General features: G+C 36.8%; 3 protein-coding genes across 6 annotated transcripts; 2 read left to right on the top strand and 1 right to left on the bottom strand.

The window, feature by feature from the left end:
* LOC105228521 (protein spartin) lies at positions 1 to 3,846 on the top strand. Its single transcript, XM_011208382.4, has 4 exons — positions 1 to 189; positions 254 to 883; positions 2,249 to 3,183; positions 3,240 to 3,846. Exons 1-4 carry the CDS (start codon positions 163 to 165, stop codon positions 3,472 to 3,474), a joined length of 1,827 nt encoding a protein of 608 aa, XP_011206684.2. The 5' UTR covers positions 1 to 162; the 3' UTR covers positions 3,475 to 3,846.
* Positions 3,847 to 4,398: 552 nt separating this feature from the next.
* LOC105228522 (uncharacterized) lies at positions 4,399 to 15,401 on the bottom strand. Of its 2 annotated transcripts, XM_049461972.1 has the most exons (8): positions 14,910 to 15,401; positions 13,115 to 13,335; positions 12,970 to 13,034; positions 12,291 to 12,838; positions 8,317 to 12,223; positions 8,047 to 8,217; positions 7,858 to 7,982; positions 4,399 to 6,957 (listed from the first exon to the last, which is right to left on the bottom strand). In XM_049461972.1, exons 2-8 carry the CDS (start codon positions 13,206 to 13,208, stop codon positions 6,822 to 6,824), a joined length of 5,046 nt encoding a protein of 1,681 aa, XP_049317929.1. In that variant the 5' UTR covers positions 13,209 to 13,335; positions 14,910 to 15,401; the 3' UTR covers positions 4,399 to 6,821. The 2 variants fall into 2 exon arrangements, with proteins under 2 accessions (XP_049317929.1, XP_049317930.1); XM_049461973.1 differs by lacking the exon at positions 14,910 to 15,401 and having other exon boundaries at positions 12,970 to 13,048; positions 13,115 to 13,252.
* A 1,790-nt stretch (positions 15,402 to 17,191) lies between these two features.
* On the top strand, positions 17,192 to 22,313 carry LOC105228523 (uncharacterized). Of its 3 annotated transcripts, none has more exons than XM_011208388.3 (2): positions 17,192 to 17,347; positions 21,100 to 22,313. In XM_011208388.3, exon 2 carries the CDS (start codon positions 21,202 to 21,204, stop codon positions 21,586 to 21,588), a length of 387 nt encoding a protein of 128 aa, XP_011206690.1. In that variant the 5' UTR covers positions 17,192 to 17,347; positions 21,100 to 21,201; the 3' UTR covers positions 21,589 to 22,313. The 3 variants fall into 3 exon arrangements, with proteins under 3 accessions (XP_011206690.1, XP_011206692.1, XP_049317931.1); XM_011208390.4 differs by lacking the exon at positions 17,192 to 17,347 and adding an exon at positions 17,892 to 18,155; XM_049461974.1 differs by lacking the exon at positions 17,192 to 17,347 and adding an exon at positions 20,824 to 20,977.
* The last annotated feature ends 2,570 nt before the right edge of the window (positions 22,314 to 24,883 follow it).

Raw genomic sequence — 24,883 nt, 5'->3', positions numbered from 1 at the left:
AGTAATTTTTAATTTCTTAATTGCATAAAAACCACATTTTGTGAATTGTTGCATGAGAATTGTTGGTGGTTAAAATTTTCTTTAGTCGTCGTGAAACTTTGGTTAAGGATAGTCCATTTCCTCGTCAGAATATTTTTATAACAAAAGATAAGAATAAGCAAAATGAATGTCAACTTGGATTTAAATAAAGTATACATTAAATTTTATTTATTACTAATACACAAACAATACTTAACTTAAAATATACTTACAGTTGCTTATCATGTCAACAGAAGCGGAATTTCTTGGCGCCTATGAGCGCATTAAAGCTTCGAACAAACGTATTTTTGCCTGCATTGATGAAGCCATTAAACATGAAGAACAAGAGCGACCTTTCGAGGCTATTACGGCTTACGAGTCATGTTTGCAACAAATTGACGAAACATTTGCGATATCTGTGGGACTGCCGGACAATGTTGATGCTGTAGCGCTAGAATGGAGTGACGCTTGTGCAATTGTACAAAAGCTAAAGGGAGCCAAAATGGAAGTGTGCTACCGCCTAAAAGTGTTACGTAGTCAGCATGCAAGTGTTGACAACACTGCCGCGGAAGCAAAAGAAGAGGATGCATATTCGCTACCTGGTGATGCAGCAGCACCAAATGGAGAAGCAATTGATGGACCCACACCAAAGAAAAAATCTCTTTTACTAGAAAACCCTGTAGTTTATAAAGGTGATAGCGCTGCAAATAGTGCGACAAGTGCAGCAGCTCATTACCGCAAAGTTTTAGCCGATTTACGCCGTGTTATCTCTGATCCTTCTGATGTGGGCATACTTTTTGACACACTTTTTACGTCGCAGACGAAATTATACAAAATTCAACCTGAAGGCGTTGTTGTGACTATGGTTCGTATTATTTTTTATTTTCATCAGTTTACTCATACGCCATGTATATTATGTATGACGAAGGGACAACGCTCATATCGGCAAGTCATACTTAAGCATTGATAAATTATTGATCTCTCCAAAGACATTTTAGGTACATATACAAATAACTTTGTTTGCAAATTTGTGTCAAATATTCTTTGACATATTTGTAAAAACATCTATTTATATAACATGGACAGGGTATTTCAAGTTTGCCACGAAGTTTGTAACACCCAGAACGAGCAGAGTCGATTTAGCCATGTCCGTCTGTCTGTACATATGAGCATGAACTATTCCGTCGGATTTTGAAATATCAATCTGAAGTTTTACGCACGTCCGTGTTTCTCCAAGAAGCTGGTAATTTGTCGGAACCAGCGATATCGGACCAACGTAGCATATAGTCCTTGTATGGAAAACTTTTTTTGTTTAACTGATATCTTCAAAAATTTTTATATGGATAATGATTGTTGTTGTTGTAGTGGCAGAAACCATCCCTTAAAAAATTAGAGGAATGCTAACGAGATGACAGTCCTTGGCCTGATAAAAATCTGGGTACTGCATTTTGGTGGAAGTTTTGAAATTGAAATGGTATTATGATTTCCAATTCAACGCGTGTGTTGAAGTGTTCTCAAACTTCAACTTTGTTTGGTATTTCGGTTTTTAACTTTGTACCAGAAGTAAAAATATTAATGGAAAATGGACAAAAGGAACTATTTTATTTATAATTATAATTATGTAAAAATCAATAAAAAGGTGAAACATTTCTTCAGCACGTGGAGTAAAATCCGGAAACTGGACGAGACAAGCACAATTTGGAAACATTAAAATAAAATTAAGAGACTGATGAATGTGTTTTGAACATAAATTCGATACACTCTTAGGAGTATATATTTTGAGTAAAATATAATTTGATAAGGGTTTTGCTTTAATTATTGGAATTTTATCCACAGCGCATAATATATACTTGTATAGAAAAATAATTATTCTTAGTTTTAAGGGGCCAGTAGAGTAATCTTTTTTAATTTTTTTTTGTTTTGCATTTTCTGTTCCCTTATACCCTTAGAATTAATGTAGAAACCCACTTTACCATTGAAAGGTTTCGAAAAAGGTCATCAAAAAATTCCAAAAAAATTTGTTTATAAACTCCACGATATACCTCATGATATGTGAAAAAAGTTCTCTTGTAGAATAAAAATTTCTATGAAAAAATGTCAAAAAAAACAAGCCAGATTGCCCTGCTGACCCCTTAATCATTTATTTCAAACATAGACAGTATTATTATTGTCTAAAATATTGTTTTCAAAATTCTAGTAATCATTTTATGCAAATTCTTTTTCTACGTAGGGCGAAACCTACATGTCTTTAGTTATGTGCACCACACCCTGTGACGACCAATGGAAGCATTTAAATGGTGTCTCATTTATACAGTGCACAATTCCAACAGATAAGACACCTCACAACAACACTGATCATATTGAGGTACCCACAAAGGAGTCGCCACAAATGATTTGGCTGTATGCCCTACTACCAACAATAACCAATTGTTATAGAACTAATTACGGCGCATTTATTTTGCCTGATTTGGAAGTCGATGAGCCAGGGCATGCATTTGGACTAATGCTTATCCACAGCGAAAGCACTGTTGATGACGCTGAGCAAGCTGCTGCACAGCCAGAGGAACAAGAAGAACTAAGCGATTTGCAGCAATTCTTTTTGGATCTGCTCGAGGCGGTACTCTCTGGTCATGTTGAACTTTTACAACAGCCAACAGTGGGACCACGCGTGCCGCGCGATACTAGCGAACAGGTCTCGCGCCATATCGTCACGGCAGCCGATTTCATAGCGCGTAATCTGGTGCGTGGCGCAGAGAAGACGGGTGAGTTAATGGTGAAAACCACACCGTACATCATTTCAAAAATGAGGCCAGCGCCACCGGATGCGCCGCCAGTCTCGTCGACCGTGCAAACCTCAGTGGCGGTGGCGCGCGATGTGACGCATGCGGCAGCGGGCGTCACTGGTTGGATAGCCGGCAAAGTGGGCTCCGCCTCGATGGCTATCGGCCGCTACCTAGCGCCACATGTGCAAAACGCTGGCTCCGCATTGTTGCAGAAAGGCTTTGGCTATGACACCAGCGAAGCAAACAGTAAAATGGAGGGCGCTATGACAATTGCTGCCGGTGCGGTGGAGGGCTTCAGCACCGTTTACAATGGTCTCGAGACGTCAGCGAAGATACTGGGTACAAATTTGAGCGAAAATTCAGTGAAAATAATTGAGCATAAGTAAGTGCATTAGAACCCAAAATATTTTTTTATCTAAATTGCATAATGTTTTTCAGATATGGCTCGTCAGCCGGCGGTGTTGCAGCCGGCACTTTCGATACTCTCGGCAACGCGTTCAATGTCAGTCAGAATGTGAACTACATTACGCCTAAGGGTTTGGCAAAAAAGATGGCCAAGAACACGGGCAAAGCAGTTATCGATGATTATAAAACCAAATTACGGCATTCGGACACACATTTTGTGCCAGCAGGCACGCTCTATCCAGATTTGCGTACGTTGAAGGAGAAATAGACAGTCTGAATAAAACATTTCATTAACTCAGCAATATATAGGATATTTTAGCTTTTTTTCAGCATATCTTTCGTATTTAAATATTCGAATATCATTGATGAATCTCATAAAGATAAGCTTAAGGCAAAGGGAGTTTAATGCTTTCCATTCGCAAGCTTATACTTGCATATTGTTATTGTATCTGCATAATATGTGATTTTCGAGCGAACATTCGCTTTACATTGCTTAATGCAGGTTTTTTACCAACGTAAGATACTCAAGGAAGCTTTTATTAACTTCATCTCTAAAGACCGAATTATATTATATTGTTTTTATTATAATTGGTTTATGGAAAATATTAATTACCAATAAACATATTTATGTAATATTAAACTTTTTCTTCTTTTATAATACTGTTAGTTAACTTATCATTTCTATAAAGGGTTAGTAATTGTTTCATTCCTAGAGGAGTTCTCAAAACATTTACGAAAATCAGCATCATCACAGCAGTGGAATCTACGTTTCTTAAGTGGATCAAAATTTATACGAGTCAACGGCATTTAGAATCTAACAAATGGCGCTTTAAAAGGTCAAAATCAAGCGATGTTGAAATCAGAATATAACTCTGGGATCATTTAGACGAAAGTTCGGCAACGTGACTTCGATTAGCTTTATTTCAACGTTCAGTCTTGTGAGTCGAAAAGATGTACCTCGGGGCCTGTACTCAACACAAATACTAGTTGTGAGTTTTAGGTAAACGAAATGATAATCAGGCACTAAACAAAGATTAGCTTTCAGTGCAATTTTCGAGTTTATGGTTACAATTAGACCGGTAAGACTTTCAATAAAAATTACGAAATAGAAAATATTTAAATTTTAGTTAAGAAGAAACAATTACACATAATTCCACTCTCCAACATACACACATATTGATTGTTAAACATGTTTGTGTATCATTGTATATTAAACATTTATATAAGTTCCTTTATTCATATTTAAGTTTTACAGTTGTAAAAGCTAAGCGATTTCACGAGTAACACTTTCAATTAACAATATGCGCACCGGCTGAATGTGTGGCTTGCATCGGTTTTTCCTTTATTATATTATTGGAAGAGCTTATTTAAAGAAATTTGTTATATCAACTTATTTACTGAGATATACATATGTTGGTATGAGTTTATATAATTAATCCAATCTGGCAATCGTGCAATATCTCTTTTATTTTTCATATATATATTTATTTTAACATATTTATATATATGACATTATAATATATATAATTTTTGGGACAGTATTCAATAAATCTATATATAAACAATGCTTAATAAGAAAATTTAATAGAAATTATTTACAAAAATTCACAATAATTGATTTGCCGCAATTTGCTTGGAGGAACTCTGTTTTTTTACAAATTGCTGAGTGATTTGAGGTCTTTCGAATCGTACTATGACTACCGAATTTTATTTTGTGTTTGTGGCATATCTAATTTATACCAACTCTTTTTGGTTTTATATACAATATGCTATGGCACAGCGTTGCTACTAGTAGTTGTATGGATATGATATTGTTTTGCTTGGGAGCGCAAACTAAAGCTAAGTGTTTGAGACTGAGACAAGTGCATGCGACTGAATTTCTATTTGTATGTGTGAATGAAAATGACGTTATATTTACATATATTCAAAACGATTGTATTAAACTAATATGCAATTATTGCTTTATATTATTTATATGTACATATGTATTCTTATCTTTCATGAGTGATTCATTTCATTTATTTTTTTAATTAATTTATGTTTAATATTTTCAAGTAATGAGTTGTAATCAAAGCGCAAAAAAGTTACATTATTATAACAGAATATTATATGACGTACATATCTGTATAGAAATAATGTAATTAATCGCTAAGTAATACAATAACAATTCCAATTCACAATTTCACTCATATTATTAAAGTACTAAGTTTTCAAGTGACCAAAAAGTATACCTGTAGCAATATTATATCTACATATGTAAGAACAATTTAATTTCAGTTTTACGAACTTAACAATGAAAGCATAATTGAGTGACAAAATATGTTGCATATAATTCAGTAGAAAACAATATCACCACACCAAGTGTGAGTATATGTATTTACATGATAAATGATGCACATGTATTTATGTATATATGTACACTAATAATACATACACCTCTCTTTAGTCTTTTACAACAAAAAGTGTAACTTTAAATATTTTTTTTTTACATTTTTGCAATAAAAGCTTATCACATTCATGTTGCAGAGCTTCGACTGCAATTCCAATAATATTCAATACTAACAAATAATATGTAAAAATAATTCGTTTTATATAAATAAACATAAGTGTTGTAAAGAACAATTATTTGTGTTATTTGGAGCAAAACAAAGAACAAATCAGTAAAGAGATACAGTTACGCAAAACTATCAATGGAAAAATGCGGACAACTAGCAATTTAATTTTGTATGATTAATTAATTTACTTAGTAAAAAATTATTGTATATACACATTACACCCATGTATATTGGATTTAAAATCACCTTTATCATTTTCCAAAACTTAGTTTTGTATTACTTCAAAGAGTTTATAAATCTTTCTTCGATGAAATAACAATTCTGAATCAATAGTATTCCAAAATATGCTCAAACAATATACTGTATTATTATTAAGCAAATAATCGTGCATAAAAATATTTTTTTTTTTTAATTTTACTCAACTTTTTTGAAAGATATATATATATATATATATTTTGGTACACTTTTGGAATATGTGTGTTTTATTAACAATAAAATTCCAATAGCAAAATGAACATAAAAAAATTACAAAAACGTTTCAATTTATGGTAATGCACGAGCACTATTTTTTAAGGTTATTGAACAATTTAATATGTTTGCTTTCCACAAGTTCTTTCTGGCGTTGTCTACTTAACACATCATGCCATCTACAACACCATATAATATAAGCAAAAATAATAAAAAAAATGGAAAAGTGGTTCTTCACAAAAAATATTTACATATAAAAAATAAATATTTACATAAATTAGGAAATAGCTTTAAGCTATAATTCATTTCTTCACATGCATTATACTGTATATAATAATAATAATAATAATAATAATAATATAGATATTTTACATATTTTTTCTTTTGGCTTTTAAATAACTTATATCTAGGGATTCTGCTTTTAATTGCGATCAAAGTTTTTTGCATGACAATTAATATCAGGCTATGTTTTGTATGGTTTCCATCTGATTTCTTGCTTGTTTTGAACGCAGCAGATTTTAGTTTTACTATTCTCTCTCCTGCCCGCTCACTTCTCCTCACTTTACATAAGCAGTCCCGTGGTGGATGAGTGTCATAAAGCACTAGTGGTGGTCGCATCTTTGGTTAAATGTGTCTCAATGTCCACACGACAGATGGGACAATGCTTATTTGTGACCAGCCATTGATCGACGCAATCAGTATGGAAGAGATGCATGCATGGCAAACGGCTGTAAAGTATATAAAAAGATGCCAAATAAAACTAAGCAAAGACAGATTTTCTAAAATAAAGACCGATGACTTTTATTTTTATATGCGATAGCAGAAGGTAACAAATAATTTGCTTGGGACTATAATATGTAAGTCATATAAGGGTCGTTTTCTAATGTTAGGCTGACTGCCATTTATAAGTTAAGTTCTGATTAAAAACAGATAACGTATATATACGTGACGAGTTGAGTCGATTTAGCCGGGAAATAGTCGAGTTTTTGAGATATCCACTTGAAATTTTGCTCGCGTCCTTTTCCTATAGCTGATATCTTCACGAAATTTGCCACAAATTGTTACCCAAGGCATCGGCACAGTCTTCGAACAAATTATAGCATATAGCTGCCACTTAAACTGACCGATCAAAATCAAGATAAAGATATTTTTATACTCTTCTATGCACCAGCAAAGGGCATTATAGTTTCGGTTCAACCGATGTTAACGCATTTTTTTTTTCTTTTTTTGTCAAAAAAGTTTTAATTTTTTTTTATTTAGGAAACGAAAGGTGAATCACTTTGTAAATAGGAACAAAATTTTAAACCGGTTGAATTCTCTGATTAAACCGTTACACCCACTACGCAACCAAGAGATAGCGACTACTGTTCTCACGAGGGTCGATTATACGAGTTACGTTTTATGTTACAACAACAAAGAAAATTTATGTGGAACTCATTAAGGTTCCTTTTCAATAAATGCCTTAGTTAAGACCAGAACTGTCACCTCGCAGCATACCCCAATGTTATTTGGTGATTCATGCCAACAGTAACAACAATAACAATAATTAGGTGAAAAACGCGTATATTTAATGTGGCATCTTAATTTCAATTAGCAAATAATTAAATATAAACGTTTAATTCACTCACCGCACATCATTCTCAATTTCAAATAATGACAAACAAATGGCACACTTCTCGGCATCCTCGTCAGATTCGCTTGGGCGGCGAACACGTTTGTATTTATGTGGCAATGTGTTGCGTTCAATGATTTCCTATTATCACAGTTATTATTTCGAATTAATGAACGATATTTGTTTTAATGAAGTGTATATTTACCAAAGTGGCGCCACGATTCGGTCTTATGGTAGAACCAATTAAAATATGCGGCCCTATGTGTGAAAGTGGTGTAGAAAGTCCAATTTCCAGATGCACCGGTGAGTAATGATGGAACATGTGGTGATGCACGGCCGACCGGCGACGTTGTTGTGCTTCATAAGGATAGTACGCCTAAAAGAGGGCATGTACATAGGGCATATATTTAGTAAAAATATTATTGGCGAACGAGATTACTCATTGTCACTTATTCACAATTTTGATATAACTTACCGGATCTAAACTGGACACCGGTCCGTTGCTGGCATGCACACACGAGCATGTATTCGGTAGCTGAGAACGCCAACGGAAACTATTTGTTAGATTCAGTGGATTCGAGGACAAATCAATGGGTGTGGGTGTCATGTGGCGACGATGTATTTCTTGTATATGTTGTTGGCGGTACCAAAGATTTTGGTGCACGGGATACGGCGGTGCTGCACCGCTATGACGAGCACCACTATGATGACCAGCACTACCAGAAGGGCCGCCAATACCACTACCACTTGGTTGCAGGCGACCCATCAGCGTAGGGAGTGGGGCACGTGCTCGCGCATTTACCGCAAATGTGGGATAGGGCAGCATGCCACTGACACGTTCATCGCTGCCTCCGTTACTACCACCACCACCGCTATTACTCGAATGTCCAACAGCGGTCAGTGTTGAGGCAGCGTCGGGCGGAGGACCCGGTGGGTGTACTGCTGGAGCTGTGGCAGAAGACACGTAATTAGGTGCTGTTGGTGATACGCCTTGCATGTGTCCTGCGCTGATGTCGGTATGGGGGTACCCCCGTGCAGCTGCTGCTGCGGCCGCTAATGCCGCACCGGCTAATGTCGTGCGACTACGGCCGAACGAACATGAAGGAATGAGGTTGGGCTCTTGTTGTGAATGAATAGTTCGTTGAAGTGGCGGCACTTCATCATCGGCGCGTCGACAGTGTAAATAAAATGGCGCTATTTGCGGTATGGGTGGACTACTATTATTGTTGTTGTTGTTATCACCAACTGACGCATTTGAATATGAACCGCTGCTGCCAACAGCAACATTTGAACTGTCAGCAGCGTCGACGCCGTCGCTAAGGCTGACAGTAGGTATACCCCTGGGAAAGCGTGAAGGTCCAGTAGGACGAGTTGAGTAGAGAAGATTGTTTCCTTCGTTGCGACTCTGATGTGGATGCATAGGTGCATGAGCCCCTGGCACACGACCCCCAAATAAGTCCTGCAAAGACACCTCTTCAATGGTGGGTATAGAAATAATGGCGCCATCCGTATTTGGTGCTGTTGCTGTGGCACCGCTGCGTAGAACTGGTAACGCCGAGCGGGCCATTGTGGCGGCCGCCGTCGGCATATTTAATTGTGGGGAACGTCGAAGACGCCGCATTTCCGGACAAAGCCCATGCAGCTCATGCATCATGGGTCGTTGGTGTTGTGACTGATGGGCTTGTTGTGGTTCGTAAAATGGATTTGGAGCTGGTATATACTTGTAATAACGATTACGCAGCAGTGAGGAGAATCGCTGGTGTTGCGGTTGATGCGCCTGTTGCGGCTGATAAACGGCATGCCTCATACATTCGTGATGGTGTTGCGGATGTGCTAGGGGTTCATCAGTTTCAATATTAGACGACGCTTGTTGCTGATTATTCGATCCGGCTACATCCCACTGTTGATAACCTGGCGGAACGACTGCATATGGATGCAGTAATGGACCGCCTGCTGCCACATCTCTAAATTGTGGATTCAAGCGGAAATAATTCGATTGTGCGCTTTCCATCCCGTCTATTGTTGCTCCGTTAGAATCTGTAGCGGTTCCGTCATCACCGCTTACATTTTGTACTGGGGCAGGCGTATCCTCATCGGTGGTAAGATCAATGGATAGTATTGGTTCGCGAGTGGAATGAACGAATACAACATCATCATCGTCACCAGTGGAATCCGATAACCAATCCAATTGCAAATCAGGAGCGGTTAATACAGCTGTACCATCACCACTTCTATTGGATATGTCCATGGAAGCTGGACTTTTTGTCACAGTGGCTATAGAACTGTTTTTATTTGCCCCACTGGCGGACGTAGAAGTTTCAACAGAGTTAGTAGCTACGGCTCCGGAAAAAGTTGGCTGCTCGTCATCGATGTAGGGCTGCATTACCGTAGGCGATGACACCGCCGTCACCTCTGTAGGTAAAGTTACTGATGCGCCTACCTCGCCCGCATCAGACGCAGATCTCACTGAATACCCAGTGGTATAAATATGGGGATGCTCCTCTAAATCACTGTCCTCTAGAAGCACTACACTGTTGTCTGTTGAATGACCAACACTATGACCAGCATATGTGATCACGTATGAGCCCCGTTCGACTGCCGCACCATTGTCCGATGGCGCTGAACTACTAGGTGGGGTCAAAGGCCGAGAGACCTCCGGCACATGTTGATTAGATGGTGGTTGTGGTACCTCATCTACCTCGCTGGACTCATGTACATTCAGCATGCGCCACATTATACGACGCGCAGTCCGTCTATCAGTGGAATCACTGGAGTTAGTAGCATCATTATCTACAGATATAATACCACAGCTGGCATTATCAATATTAGACCGTACAAGGCTGCTGCTTATACGTGGAATTTTGGCGGCCCTTGGGGTTCCATCTGCTGGTTGACAGCTGCTCGATCTTTCTTGTGAATAGATTTCACGCCGATCCGTTTCATCTTCCCTGGAATCGCGCAACCATTCATTAGTAACCCCACCTCTCCTAAACTGTTGCTGCTCGCGATCTTTAATGCGTTGACGTTCACGTTCCCGCCAACGCAGAAATTCATGCGGATTAGGCCTAACATGTTGTGATCCTCCGGGGGTGCTAGTATTACTATGAACGCGCGGCTTATGCAAATTCCAAATAATCTCATCATCATCATCGCCACCATCATCATCTGCCTGATGCGTAGCTCCACTGTGATCGCTATTAAATAAAGCAAATGCTGAGCTGCCAACGGAGCGAAAATTAGTCGATGAATGCGCTTCATCACTAAAGCCGTTAGGTGTAGCGCAGTTGTTGTTTGAAGCTCCACTAAAGCTGGGTAATGCATCCATGTCAGCTAAATCGTCTACGTTGCCCACCGATCCACGATTACTGATCGAACTGCTAACGCTGCTTCTGCCGTCAGCACCACCAGCATTATTACTACCGTTTCCATTGCCGCCACTAGAGCCTACTGCATTTGTAGGTTTACTCTGCTTCTTTATAGCATATGTGGTTGTAGTCGTGTTGGTGGTGCATGTGTCCGCAAAATGAGCGCGTTCTGTGTCAGATGCAGAGGTCACCTCGTCGCTGTTATTAAGTGATATTGGAGATGTATGAAAGGTATCGTTTGTATGCGCTAACGCCTCGCTAGATTCCGTAGGTAACTGCAAATTTTCATCACTATCTCTCTCAATAGCATTTGCGCTCGTCGACAGATCTAACCTGTTACTCCTGATATCACCTGTTAACCCTCTGTTACCTTCCGACTCCTCATTTCCCTCATCGTTTACTGCGGTCGTGGTTGATGCTACCATCATTTCATCATCCAGCGAGTCGACGGATGCATTGCCATCAGCGATAGCCGAGGATTCAGCTGTCATAGCACTACTGGTTATGGTAGACACTGCAGCATAATGAGGTGTACGGACAGTATTATTGTGTGTCAAATGCCTTTGATTTTCGGAACCAAAGGCGGCGGTATTTAGAGCAGTCCCAATCGTGGCGTTTGCATCGGTCATTTGGGTGGAATTGGCAAGCATTTGTTTGCATTTAATATCAGTCTTTTGAGTATCAGCAGTAGTAGGAGTATGTGGCAAGGTTAGGGCGGTTCCATCTCTTGAACGATCTGTAGGTGTCCAAAAACCATCTAATGCATAATCGTGTTCATCATTAACAGCGTCAACTGTTCCGACTTGTTCAGTATCTTGCAATTGCATAATTGCATTGGAACTAGTAGCTATATTTTCATTCGCCTCATCTGGTACCTCACTAATATCCATATGATTAACCCTTGGCAATTCATTTGTAATAAGATTAGTTGTCAATGTTTCTTGCTGTTGTTGTTCATGCTGTGCACCATGCATATGGTCTGCACCATGTACAGTGTCGTAAGATGAGTGGTTGAGCCTGAAAGTTTGTTATAAGTTAATTTAGAAGTCAAAATTAAATACAAATATTATATGAAAAATCCTACCCGCCGGAGGTTCTATGTGCGCAGTGGCATGTGTCAGACAAACATTTGTTGCACACGAAATAAGGATCACGTCTTATCAAACAAGCATCATAAGCGCAACGTTCACTTGGAATATCACCATCCATTTGTACGGTGGATGTTGCTGAGTGCATATTCTGATGTTGATGTTGGATTTGGTGCTGATGCTGATGTTGTTGCACATGTGGATGAATGTGTGAATGTACTGTATGGTGAGGTCGATGTGTCAGAGCATGGCGATGGGAATGTACGTGATTGTAATGATGCAGATGGTGTCGCACCGGTGGATACATTTGTACTCCAATAGAACCAACCATTGGTTGTGTAGACACGGAAGGCGACGGTGCATTCACTGCGGGATCATAGGATATCGTTGTGGTTATACCTTCATAGTGTGTTGTTGCATTGGGGGGTGTAGTTGGTGTCAGTACAGGTGGCGGATAGCTGGGTAAGTTGTGATAGTTTGTTACCGCGGCTGTAGCTGCCGCAGATTCGGCGGATGTGCCCATATAGAATGTTAATGGACTTTGCTAAAAGAAGATAAATATATTAGTATAATAATTACTTATATGTGCGGAAAGTAAGTGTGAGCGACTAAGCTGCTGTTTGCAATGTACAGCTCACAACTGTCGATCCACCACCAAGTAGATGTGTTATTTACTTCGATTGACAATCCCAAAGTCGATGGGCGGTCGCCACGATCGTAGACCAGACCATAGGAGTCGGCTAGAAAATAAAAACTTGATTCAAAGATATATACATAATGACGTAAATAGGGTTGATTAAATAAGTGTGTTATATCTTACGTCCATCGTCGTTGATTTCCATTTCATGATGATAGGCTGGAACTTCAATTTCATGACGTATATGGCGCCGCATTTCGTCTCCATTGTTCTCCATTATACTGCTTCTTAGACTTTCACAGTTATCTTCAGGAGCTGGATTTAAACGCGCTACTGCATTTTATTAGTGCAAAAATGCAAGTGTATTCATGACACAATTTTAAATGTTTTTTTTGTCGTGTCAGCTAAAAATCAAAAATTACATAAACATAACAGCAATCACAAGTAATCAAACAAGAAATATGCACATAGTATATACATATATTTACTAATTCTGACGTGTGTCATTCGAATTAATATTAATTTTATGAACCACCTATTTGTATAACATGATAACAACAACAAATTCAACAGCTATTAAAAATACAAAATACATGAGTTAAAATAATAAAAACATAAAGTTGCCTACCATTCTACAATATACTATAATAAGTTAACAAATCAAATATATGTATATACCTAGCTGAAGAGTTAATTAACCAGAGAAGGAAACTAATATGTCTATCTTTTAAAGTTTTCGTATAGCCGAAATTATATCCATAAACTCAAGCCCCTATTATGGTTTCCAACTCAATTAACTCAGCCCAAACATTATGGTTTATAGCCCTGTGCAAGTGAGGTTGAAAAGAATATCATAAAATTACAACGGCTACCTAGTTCTTGAACACTACTGTGTTTAATTAGGAATAATATTAATAGAAAATGGAAAACTGTAAATAAACATTTTAATATAATTTTACATTATTTTGAATCAGTTATTTTGTTTTTGTACAAATACATAGAAATTTGAAAACTTGTTGAGCTCATGGTGAAAAATCCCGAAACTGAACGAGGCAAGCCACAATAAATATAAAAGAAAGGAATTACATCTAACATCTAATATTTCTTAAAACGTACTAAATACATTTTATCAATAAAAATTGATCATTTTAATATGTATTCCCCCTGTAAGCAACAATTGAATCGAACACTTAAATTTTTCGTTTCATCTGAAGTTAAGATGCTTTAACTCCAAGTAAGAGAGGTATCTATTAGTACAAATAAGCTATTGAGAACCGGCAAACATACATATGCGTAATCCAATTTGACCAAGTTAACATTTTGACCAGTGATTTTTATGTTTACTGGATCAATATGCATAACTAAACTTCTAAAAAGTTTTAATCATGCTTAATATTTGAGCATGGGCAAGCCGAGTGGCATGTTAATTAATAATATATATGTAAATAATTAATAATAAAAACCACGGTAAAGAAATTGTAAAAGACCGCAAATCATGGGATGAGTAATCTATTTTTACATATAAATAAAAACATAAACGAAAGGAAGTATGTTATCGGGACAAATCCGCCGTTATTGTGCTACACATAGAAATAACATTAATTGCACCAAGGAAGTAAACTTCTATTAGAATTTTGTGTCTTACACTCATTGAAAATTTTAAACTTTCTGTGTGTTTTTCATGCCCCGGATATGTATGTAAAAAGTTACATGGATAGTGCCATATTATGAAGCAGTGTCGGAAATCTCGAATGTCGGCAACAAAAACAGCTGCGCTCTCAGCTGTATTCGTCTCTGCTTTTTGTATTCCCTTTTCAGTTAATTTTATTTTTAGCCTAATCTTCTACCACTTGCACGTTTATATAAACATACATATGTATGTTGCATATAAGCAATTTACTTTATTTGTTTTCTTCTATGTATTGTAAAACGAAACATGACAAACATCACCCTTCGCAGGTCTAAAAAGCGTACTTACGTCTTTCAATATGACGATTTGGTAACGTCAAGTATTTACAATCCTATAAAACTGCATTTATCTATCCATAGATTGTGGGTTTAAGCCAAAAAAAAAATTATGTTCGAGTTCTGCGGTAGACAATTCCGTTCTAATTAACACTACCGAGATTGATAAAGAGCACCCACCACCTCCTCTTCCGAACGAAAAACACTTTTATTTGTCCGTTTTTTTTATTTACTTCTTTCTTGTTTCACTTGTCTCCCATTCCAACCTAGAAAACTTCACAATTTTCTTTTATTATAACTTGTCCCTGTCTAAATTTACACTTCAAAGGTTTCTTATTTAACAGTCTATAACAATTATTCATTTATTTGCTACATATTTAGTTTATTTATTATTTCCGAAAAATCATTTTAAATATTCACTTCAATAATCACAAAATTAAATCTTATATTTGCCAAAAGCCCAGACAAATTATGAAAATTATATCAGAAACGCAATGAGACTGGAACATTATGTCGTTGCCATGTGAAAAATTAAAAAGTCTATGTAAATATGTGAATTATAATTTACAAATACTATTTTTAACATTTTTTTGCATTAAACATTTTTCCGACTAATTCTATTTACAACTAATTTTAGAAAACTTGTTTATCTGACTATTTGTTATGAATGTTACAATAAACTCTCAAAAGCAAGAAACTTATTTGTACGATCAAAGTAAAAATCACTAAAAATATATCACCAACAAATAATGAAAATGAAGTCAATCGATCTTTTGCTACCCCGCAAAGCAGACTATAGGTTAAGCCACTAGTTAATTATCCTATAGAGCTATCAGAGATTTCTGTACAAATTTTAAAGTTTTGAAACAAATTCCTCGACAAATCTTCTACCTCGATTACTGAATTTTTAAATAAAAATCCATATTTAATGTCTAGACACTTATCTTTATTTCTAATTCTAACAACTAAACGCTATACTATTTGTATTTAAATTAATAACCTCGTATTTAGCTCTACTCTTGATTAAGAATTGGGTATACTTGTGACAATTCGCTGAAATGTTCTTTGACTACCAAAACATGTCGGTTTCCTTATTTATTGGGGGGAGGTGGACCGCTTTGTACTGTTTTATCTGGCCATGACATCTGGACCTAGACCCTTTAGCTGCAACGCATTAACCGATTGACGACAACTAGCCCAATAAAACCTATGCTTCTAACTAACTTCGGAACAATCAAAAGTGCTCGGAAGCTTTGCCAATCTTCGAATTTCTTTCCTCGATGCAAGCAGCCACACACAAAGTTTAAACTGCTCTACTCTGTCCAATATGCCTTTGTGACGCGGCTTCCTACAGGTATTTCTCCGCTCGTTGTACATTACTTCACCTCATCTTCCTGCATTACACCTTGCAAATCTGGATCTTCTTTCAAAGACTTGTCTATTTCAGCCTTAACTTTATTTAGCTCTACCGACTGTGAGGATCAACAGTACAAGGATCCTGTTTCTTCTCCGTTATACTTGCATACACGTTTCCTGCTCTTCCAAAGACATAAGCTCTTCTGACAGTGAGGACACCTATGTTGGTATAAACTCTTCCTGCTCTTCCGACTGCTCTTCCTATATTTATATATAATACATGTTCTCCGCCAAATGCTTTCAACGCAATCAAAATAACATCTGTTAAACATTGAGTCTCTTGCTTTATTTGTTCTAGTTCCAATTGAAACACTTATTGGTCAGTATTAACGTTTTCTATTTCCATGACCATTTGTTTGCAAACATCGTTCAGATCGAAAAATTTTCGAATAATTTTCTCCTCCGGTCTTTATTTGAAAATCCCACACTAATTTTAAAAGATTTCTCGATAAATCGTCTACCTTGTAACTCACTCTTGAGTTTGATCACTGGATTATTAAACAATTTCAGTGAGGAAATTTCCATAGTCGTGAAATACTGTGCCCTACCTTGTATGAATTCGCCGTGGCCGAATTATATGATTTTATCGATAACATTTGGTCGTAATCTGCTTTCAGTGTTGCTTTTTTAAACCTACTCCAACACATTATTTTGGTCAGAGCTCAAGTACTTAAATTTTTTTCTTTACCAGTTATTATCAATTGAATAGCCTAATATAATATATAAAATGCCAATATTTTTTGTCTTGCATATAGACGTTTCAAAGGGACGTAATTTTAAAGTTTGAGTTAAAAATTTCTGTTTTTAAGTACTACTATTGATGTGTCCCGTAGCATAGCTGTGTTTTGGACCTAAATTTAAAATTTGGTTTTACCACCCTGCCAAAAGCCGAATTTGTACTCCATTCGAATTTTGTAAATTCCTTTGTTGGATTTTATTATTAACGGAAATTAACACGCGAAAACATCTTCTTCTAACTTCTGTTATTTAGTGCGCTAATTGAGTGGTGGAAACAAATAATAAGGAAATTTACAGGTAAATAAGAATTCTGATTTTATGACAGTGAATGTAATTAATTAAATAAAATAGTGAGGTAGGTTGAAAATAGTAATTTTTAATATTTGCGAAAAATCGATTATACCTGAGTTGTGGTAGAGAAAGTTTGAATTGCATACCACAAGTTGAGGTTTGGTTCATCATTAATTGGGTTAGGGGGAATGCATATATGTATGCAGAAAATGCATCCAATATGGCTCCCGTTGAGTTTATATAGTTTGAAATTAGCAAAGTAAAAATAGCTGCGAGCTGTGACGGTGCTTGCAAGTTGAGCAAGGCGACATTTGGTTGTTCCACAAGCGTACCGAAGATTGACGTCCAAAATACCAGCGGATTTTTTATTTGCTCGTTTGTGTGCGTATATTATCATGCTTCGACTACGCCGTTTTTGGTGCACTTCCATTTTTGTCGGCCTGTTTGGCTGCCTAGCAGACTGTTGCCTTCTTTTCGTAATGTTCTCCAGCTGTCATTTACGATAGCAGCTGCAAAATTAATACAGGGAGTATCATTTACTGTGGTGCGAGTTTCTCCAGTCAGTCCATCAGTTGTAGTGCTTTGTCAAAGCTTTTTTTTGTTTGCCTGGTTCAAAACCAGATATAATCGGTTCGGTCAAGTTTTACAATAAACGTATGGAAGAACTTCAATTCGATTTGAATTGGCACATACTGTGTATTTGTAATCAAGCAAAACAACTATGTTAGTAGCCTGTAGCGTTGGTAAGAGGTAATGCAAAGTCATAGAACGGAAACCGGGGCAAAGTGAATAATTTTTATTATTTTTGGCTCAGGTACGTAAATATTGTCTGATTCATCGTTCAAAATATTACTAGCACATAAGTACGTAAAATGTGAGTATAGTTTATAGAAAAGTGATAAAAGGGATTATATTTGAAAATAGTCTTACAACAGTTACATAAATAACTTAATGAATTCCGCTACAAGAAAATTTTCAAAAAATTAAATTTTTGTATAATCCGCATAGAGATATGTATGTTATAAAAGCAAAACGGCTGAGAAATTTTTAACTAGTGTCTATATATTTTCAAGTAAAGCATTAGTATGTATTTATATCAAATGCGAAAAGCGTTTTATCAATTCAATTGTAAAAATTGTTCCTCTTTTCATTGGATTTAGGAAAAGGGTGAAGTGTATAATTAAGAATTCTGTAATAACTAACTATTTGGAAATTACTGTTGAAGACATTTTCATTGGCTACCCCCAACAGCACCAATATTTTATATAAACGCTTTCAAAATGCGTTACCGATCGTTAGAATTCATTGACGGGACAAATGATTGTATGCTTTGTTTTGTGTTTGTGACTTTTAAATAAATTGGTTTGTAGTTACATGTCCTTCTCAGGTACTGGTTATAGCATTAATAATATTTGCTAATGAGTATGTTGTCTTTTTTCTATCTCCGTAATGTTGATCTGGAACTAACTGCCAGGATATGCGAATCCCTGTTCCAAATATGACTTTATGAGCTATGTATATCGTAGGTGGAAATAATGTTTTAGCGGAGGGCTCAGGTGTTAGGGAAATAAAGTGGTATACACGAACGTATATAGATGTATATACATACTTCACATGTGTATGTTATATATATTTTATTTATGTACATATTTTCATAAATACCATCGAATTTCGAGGTTTTCGCACTCGCATGAGTTCATTGTTTTCCTGTAAATCATTGCTTCCCTTATACATACAGTCATGGATAGAGAAATAGCATACTTCGAGCATGAAATAAAATTACGTTTATTATTAATATAAACAGAAAACAAATTGATTTTTTTTTCATTAGCAAAGCATAAATGTATGAATAAGTAAGTTAACATTTGTACAAAAAATTAAAAAGATTTTTCAATAGTTTTTCAAAAATAATTTATTGAGTCTGCAATTGCGTATTTAGATCCGGACATAGAAAATACACAGTAGGAGTTTGCTTTTGAGCATTCACAACGTTAAAACTTTGTAGTGTGTTCACAAAACTAAAAACTGCAATTGGCCTAGCACACTGTTTTCTTCATAACTATAATGTTGCAGCAATAAAGTTGCATGAAATGTTGCCAGCGGCTTTACGTTTAGCTTTTGAGAGAGGACTTGTCATTACAAACAATACACTTGTAATATTATCCAGAGCTACTGACTATTCGCTAGCAATCCTCCACCGCCCATAAATGATGTCACTTTACTGGTGTCTAGCATACAACTAAGTAGGGGAACCTCCATCTTTATCTCTAAATATACATTTACATTTGCGTATATATTTTTTGGATGTTTGTGTTTTATGTATTAAGTACATATAAATCCGAACGACAGTTGGCAGTATGTTCTGCATCGGAAGTGAAGACGGTGACGGTGTATGAAATGCGTATTTTGTGCATAAGGTACATAAATGCAGTATCGGACAAAAAAATAAAGACAATACAGTAATACTCGAAGGCAAATTATTTCGTTTCTGTTAAACTTTTTTGTTTCAGTTGGCATTTCATGCAGCCTAATCGGATTTGTGAATGTGGATAAAATTGGCGCAAAAACCTCAATGCAAAAGAAGAAGGTGTCGCAAAACTACAAGCACAGACTATAATTTCATTAGAACTGCATCGGTCGAGGACCATTCAAGTCCGGCAGAGAGAGTTCGCTAATAATTCCTTTAAAGTATGCTATTTTAGCACCAAAAACTGTTCAAATCAAACCAAAACTATTGAATCCCCTAGGTACCGAATGAGTGGACCCCAATATCTATAGATTAACTCTCCGCAAATCGGTTCGATACTACCCCAAGCTCCCATATACTAGTTTCAGTAAGATGAATAACTGATGCGTTTTTGAAATGTCATATCAATTCTAGACTACTCACTCTAACTCACCTGTATTTTTTTTTTTGCCTTTTTTCTTAATATTACATTTAATATGAATGTACTATGTCGAACTCAAGACATTTAGTTATTACCTAAGCAACATTTTAATGCTGAGTCCTTATTTATTTTTGTATTACCCTTAGCAAAGTTACTAGGTTGCTCTATATAAGCGATTTGAAATGTATATTTTTTTTGTTTTTATTCGTTTAAATTTTTTGGTTGTGCAGATAGTATACCTTAACCCACCAATTTCTTGGTTGTTCTACTATATTAGTGAATCACTGTGATGCTGATGAATGTTTATGTACATTAATAAGTATATGTATATGTTTATATACATAGAATGGGTACACATATGTATGTATGTTACGATTGGCAGTGAGTGGCAAATTTTATTTTGGCACAGACACAAGAGAGAACATTGAAAATAAAAGCAACAAAAAGTGTTGTGAAAGTTTTCACTGTTGATTTTGCTTTGTTATTATTGTATTCACTGGTTTACTATTACCATCATTGTCATTGTTACTAATGTTGTTAACATTGTTGTTGGTGTGGTTACTTTAGATGCGCCGCTGCGGCAACTAACTGTATACGCTTGAGTGCGGCTAGCAGCGCGCCAGTCAGTCAGCCAGACAGTGAGAGTCATTTGCCGTGCCAGCCGTTGCCTGGGGTGTTGTCTATGATTCAGTTAGTTTATGTCAGTCTACCAGTCGTGCTGTTTCGCTTAACTTGACCAGTTATTTCGGTATAAGCGTTTGTTAATCAATTAGCTTAATTTAATACTTTTTACACCGATTATTTGTATATAGAAAATGCGTGTAGATATTTTTATTAAAAATTGTATCTTTGTTTTCATTGTTTTTGCAGATTTACAACATCTATTGTGTTCATTAAAACCTGTATCAGCTGCAAGTGTGTCATCTTTCGCATAAGAGCAAATTATCTTACCATTAAAAGGACAATTAATCAATGAATATGACTTCCACCGAAACTCGTTGCGGCCTTACTTGCAGCACTCGTCCATCCAGCCGTGTTCTAAAGCCACCTGGCGGCGGTCACTCCAATATCTTTTCAGAGCCCGAGGTCGCCGTTAATGCGCCACGTCCAAAATACAATCAACAAAACTCTTCCAACATGAATGCTTGTATGAATTCGACTGATCCGAATCAGAAGGTGGAGAAACTACGCGAAGAAATCACACACAATAAACAAGCCCAATCGGAGCCTGAAACACAAAAGGCCAACACGGCTGCCACCACACCTACTGGCGGTCCGGCTAGTCAGACTGGCGGCAATGAACAACAGTCACGCGGCCGTGTGCCTCCCGGCGGTTTCTCTTCTGGTGGCTTCTGGTAAAGGGCCGACAGTTGAGTAAAGTGTAGTGATGCGATAGTAGCACTTCACAAGCAAAATAATATAAAATATTTAACAATATTATTTGTACGCATCGTACAAATTGCAACAACAATAACAATCGCATTTACTTCGACTATTCGCTCCACTCTACACAAACAACAAAATAATTGCTTGTTACAGCGTCTCTCAGCTGCAGCAATGGAAAATTAAAGAAATTCACAAATTTCAAATATACTTCCTTCCTAATCTATATGTATTGCCTTTGTGTGACAAAAATTATTATTATTATAAATAACTTAATTAAAGATAAAAGCCAATTACTATCCCTTAAACCAAAGTGCAGTGGGCGTGTGCGTGTGTCAGTTGAACGAAGTTATTTTTGCATTGAAAATGAAAAAAAAAATTTATTTTTTTCGTAGTACTTTGTTCTCTTTGTCTTTTTTGACTAATAGCGCTATGACGCGCTTGCCATGACATTTGTAGAACTATTTACTGCCTGCGCGCGCTCACACTCTCGGCTCTTTTGTACTTATAATTATATTTAATTTATATGTATATTCTGTATGTTATATATACGTGAACAAACCAGTTTCTATATAAATTGGATACTTATGCATTTTCGGCTGACCGTAAGAAAATTATGGAAAACACACTTTACAAAGTATTTATGCTTTGAAGTTATTTACATTTTTTCAAAAGATAAAAAATATATACAAGAATAAATATACATAAGTTTGATTTTCGTATCCCAAAAAAAGTGTTTTTTATTTTTCTAACAAATTTAGGATGTTCTACATAACCAATTCACAGATTTGAAAATGGTCTGTATGGATATTTAAGTTATTTTATTATTTATAAGTGTACATCCAAGGCGAAAGATATTGATGTTAATAGGCGGCAACTCCGTTTCAATTAGACGACTGCAAATAAGGATTTCTGTGAGATTATCCCAGTAAAAACTGCTTGGAGAGGTGGTTCGTTCTGTTCCTAAACCGGAAGCGTATGGGCCTCACTAAGGCATCTTGTAAATTTACGGAGTGCAATATTCTAGCGAGTTTGTAGATTATTTGTATGAGTCTTATTGTATTCAGTCGACCATACAAGTGCTGTGTAGCCGGCCGGCCAATTGCATTGTAAATTGCTATCAAAGAGTACAGGCTGTCAAACGTAATTCTATAGCCATCAACTGTAATATTATTTGTTTCTTTTATGCAAGGAGTCATAACATTTTTCCCTACTAAATCCAAACCCCGAAACAGCACGAAATAGGAGAGAGAGTGTTAGGCTACTTGCAGAGAACACATGCCATCGATTTCATTGCCTTGTTAAAATAAGATGGATGACGTACTAGTAGATTGTTCGATGTCTTTTAGTAGTCTTGGGTGAAATTCTGCGTCAAAAGCTTTTAATAAGTCCAACGCTACTTGGAGTCTCCTTCCACATTATGACGCAAAGGGCTGTGTACTTTACAAAAGCTATAGTGGTGTTCTGCTAGGCTGAGATGGTAACTGTAAGTCGGGCCTTCCATCATGTAAGTTAGCGGGTTTCCCAGGTGTCAGTAGGGAGATGTTACATTCAACTGGTCGGTGACAGATTGAGAAGCTAGGTTATTTTACTTCTATTTGAATTAGATACTTTAACGTCAACAAATTTATGTCGTCGGAGCTTATGGATTTGCCGATTTAGGCATGTTGATGACTCCTTGGACATTCCTCGTCAGTGAAAGTAAGTGAAGCGCAGGCTTCTTAGGTTATGCGCAGCTATCGGGTAACATTTGTTTTGATCTTGTCAGTTGGGTGGTGCAGTCTTAATTGCCGGCTAAAATTGGACAAGGATTTTACAGTAGACCAAATTTTACTCGCACCAGTAGATAGGATGCAAGACTTCAAGTACTCTACCCATTTCGGAACAAAGCCATCGGTAACAGCAGCCATCAACTAGTGGAATTGGCTTTCGCCAATGATTGCGTCGAATGTATTCGACCTGAATGTTAAATCGTACTTTTGATACTTTTAGTTGGTAAATATATAGAATATTGTAACATAAAAAGTTAATTAGGAAAGTATTAAAGACTATTATTAACATATTTATATGTATGTATGTATGTTAGCCAAAAAGAGAAAAAACGTAATCATCGGCTGCACCGAAACTATAATATCCTTCAAAAAAAGTTTCTGTATAATAACTTGATTCCGATTGTTCAGTTTGACGTGCCCTTTTCCGGTTCTATGGGTGGGAACTGTGGAAGCTATAGCACGTACTGATGACCTGGTGTTAATGGTACAACGGCTGTTTCTTTCCACAATCAGTAAGAAACGAATTAAAAAAGATTATATGGTGTATTACAGGTTCTAGAAAATATTTAGGAAATGGGGTCTAAAACCCATTAAGTCATATGGATATAAAAGGACGTCATTAGACCAATTTTTATATATGGAGGCACTGGTTTGGTGATCAGCATTGAAGAAACAATACAATATTAGAGAAATAAAGGGAATACAGAGAGCAGCCTGTGCCGAAGAATATATTAAGTAGGGGAGGAGGATACTAACTCAATCTATACTGATGGGTTCAAAATGGGCTGCGCAGTAAGGATGGGGGTATACTTTGATATTTCTCTATCCATTTACCAAACTCAGCTATAACACTCTAAGCGGAATTCCTGTGGAGTTCTACTGAATAACTACAGGGGGATACAGAAAGTTACAGTTACAGGTAGCCAGGAGTATTGCTAGTCATCAAAAGAAAAAAACTTTGAGCTCCCTGGCAGGTCAACCCCGTTTGACCATAACTTGGGTTCCAGGTCACGGGAGTATTTTCTATGAAAGAGCAGACGATTTCACCAAGTTAGAAGCTCAGAATCAGAGATAATACTGTGCTCGCTAGGAATGATCAAGAGGGATCTCAATTTCACAGCTGCTTTTGACAGCATGAAAAGGAGCAGCCTTAATGTCTGAATTTGGTATCCCCGCAAAACTAATACGGCTGTGTAAACCGACGTTGAGCAACACCAAAAGCTCCGTCAGGATCGGGAAGGACGTCTCCGAGCCGTTCGCTACCAAACGAGGTTTCAGATAAGGCGACTTCCTATCGTGCGACTTTTTCAATCTGCTGCTGGAGAAAATAATTCGAGCTGCAGAACTTAAGGTACAATCTTCTACAAGAGTGTACAGCCACTGGACAAGGAAGCAAAGCAGGCACTCGCGTCTAGGCTTCCACGTCACTGTTGACAGGCATAACATAGAAGTTGTAGATAATTTCGTCTATCTTGGAACCAGCATTAATAGCAACAACA

Source organism: Bactrocera dorsalis, unplaced genomic scaffold (genome assembly GCF_023373825.1).
Source record: "Bactrocera dorsalis isolate Fly_Bdor unplaced genomic scaffold, ASM2337382v1 BdCtg182, whole genome shotgun sequence".
In the NCBI taxonomy this organism is placed as follows: Eukaryota; Metazoa; Arthropoda; class Insecta; order Diptera; family Tephritidae; genus Bactrocera; species Bactrocera dorsalis.
The sequence above is the reverse complement of the archived record's forward strand: the minus strand, read 5'-3'. Positions and strand labels throughout refer to the sequence as shown.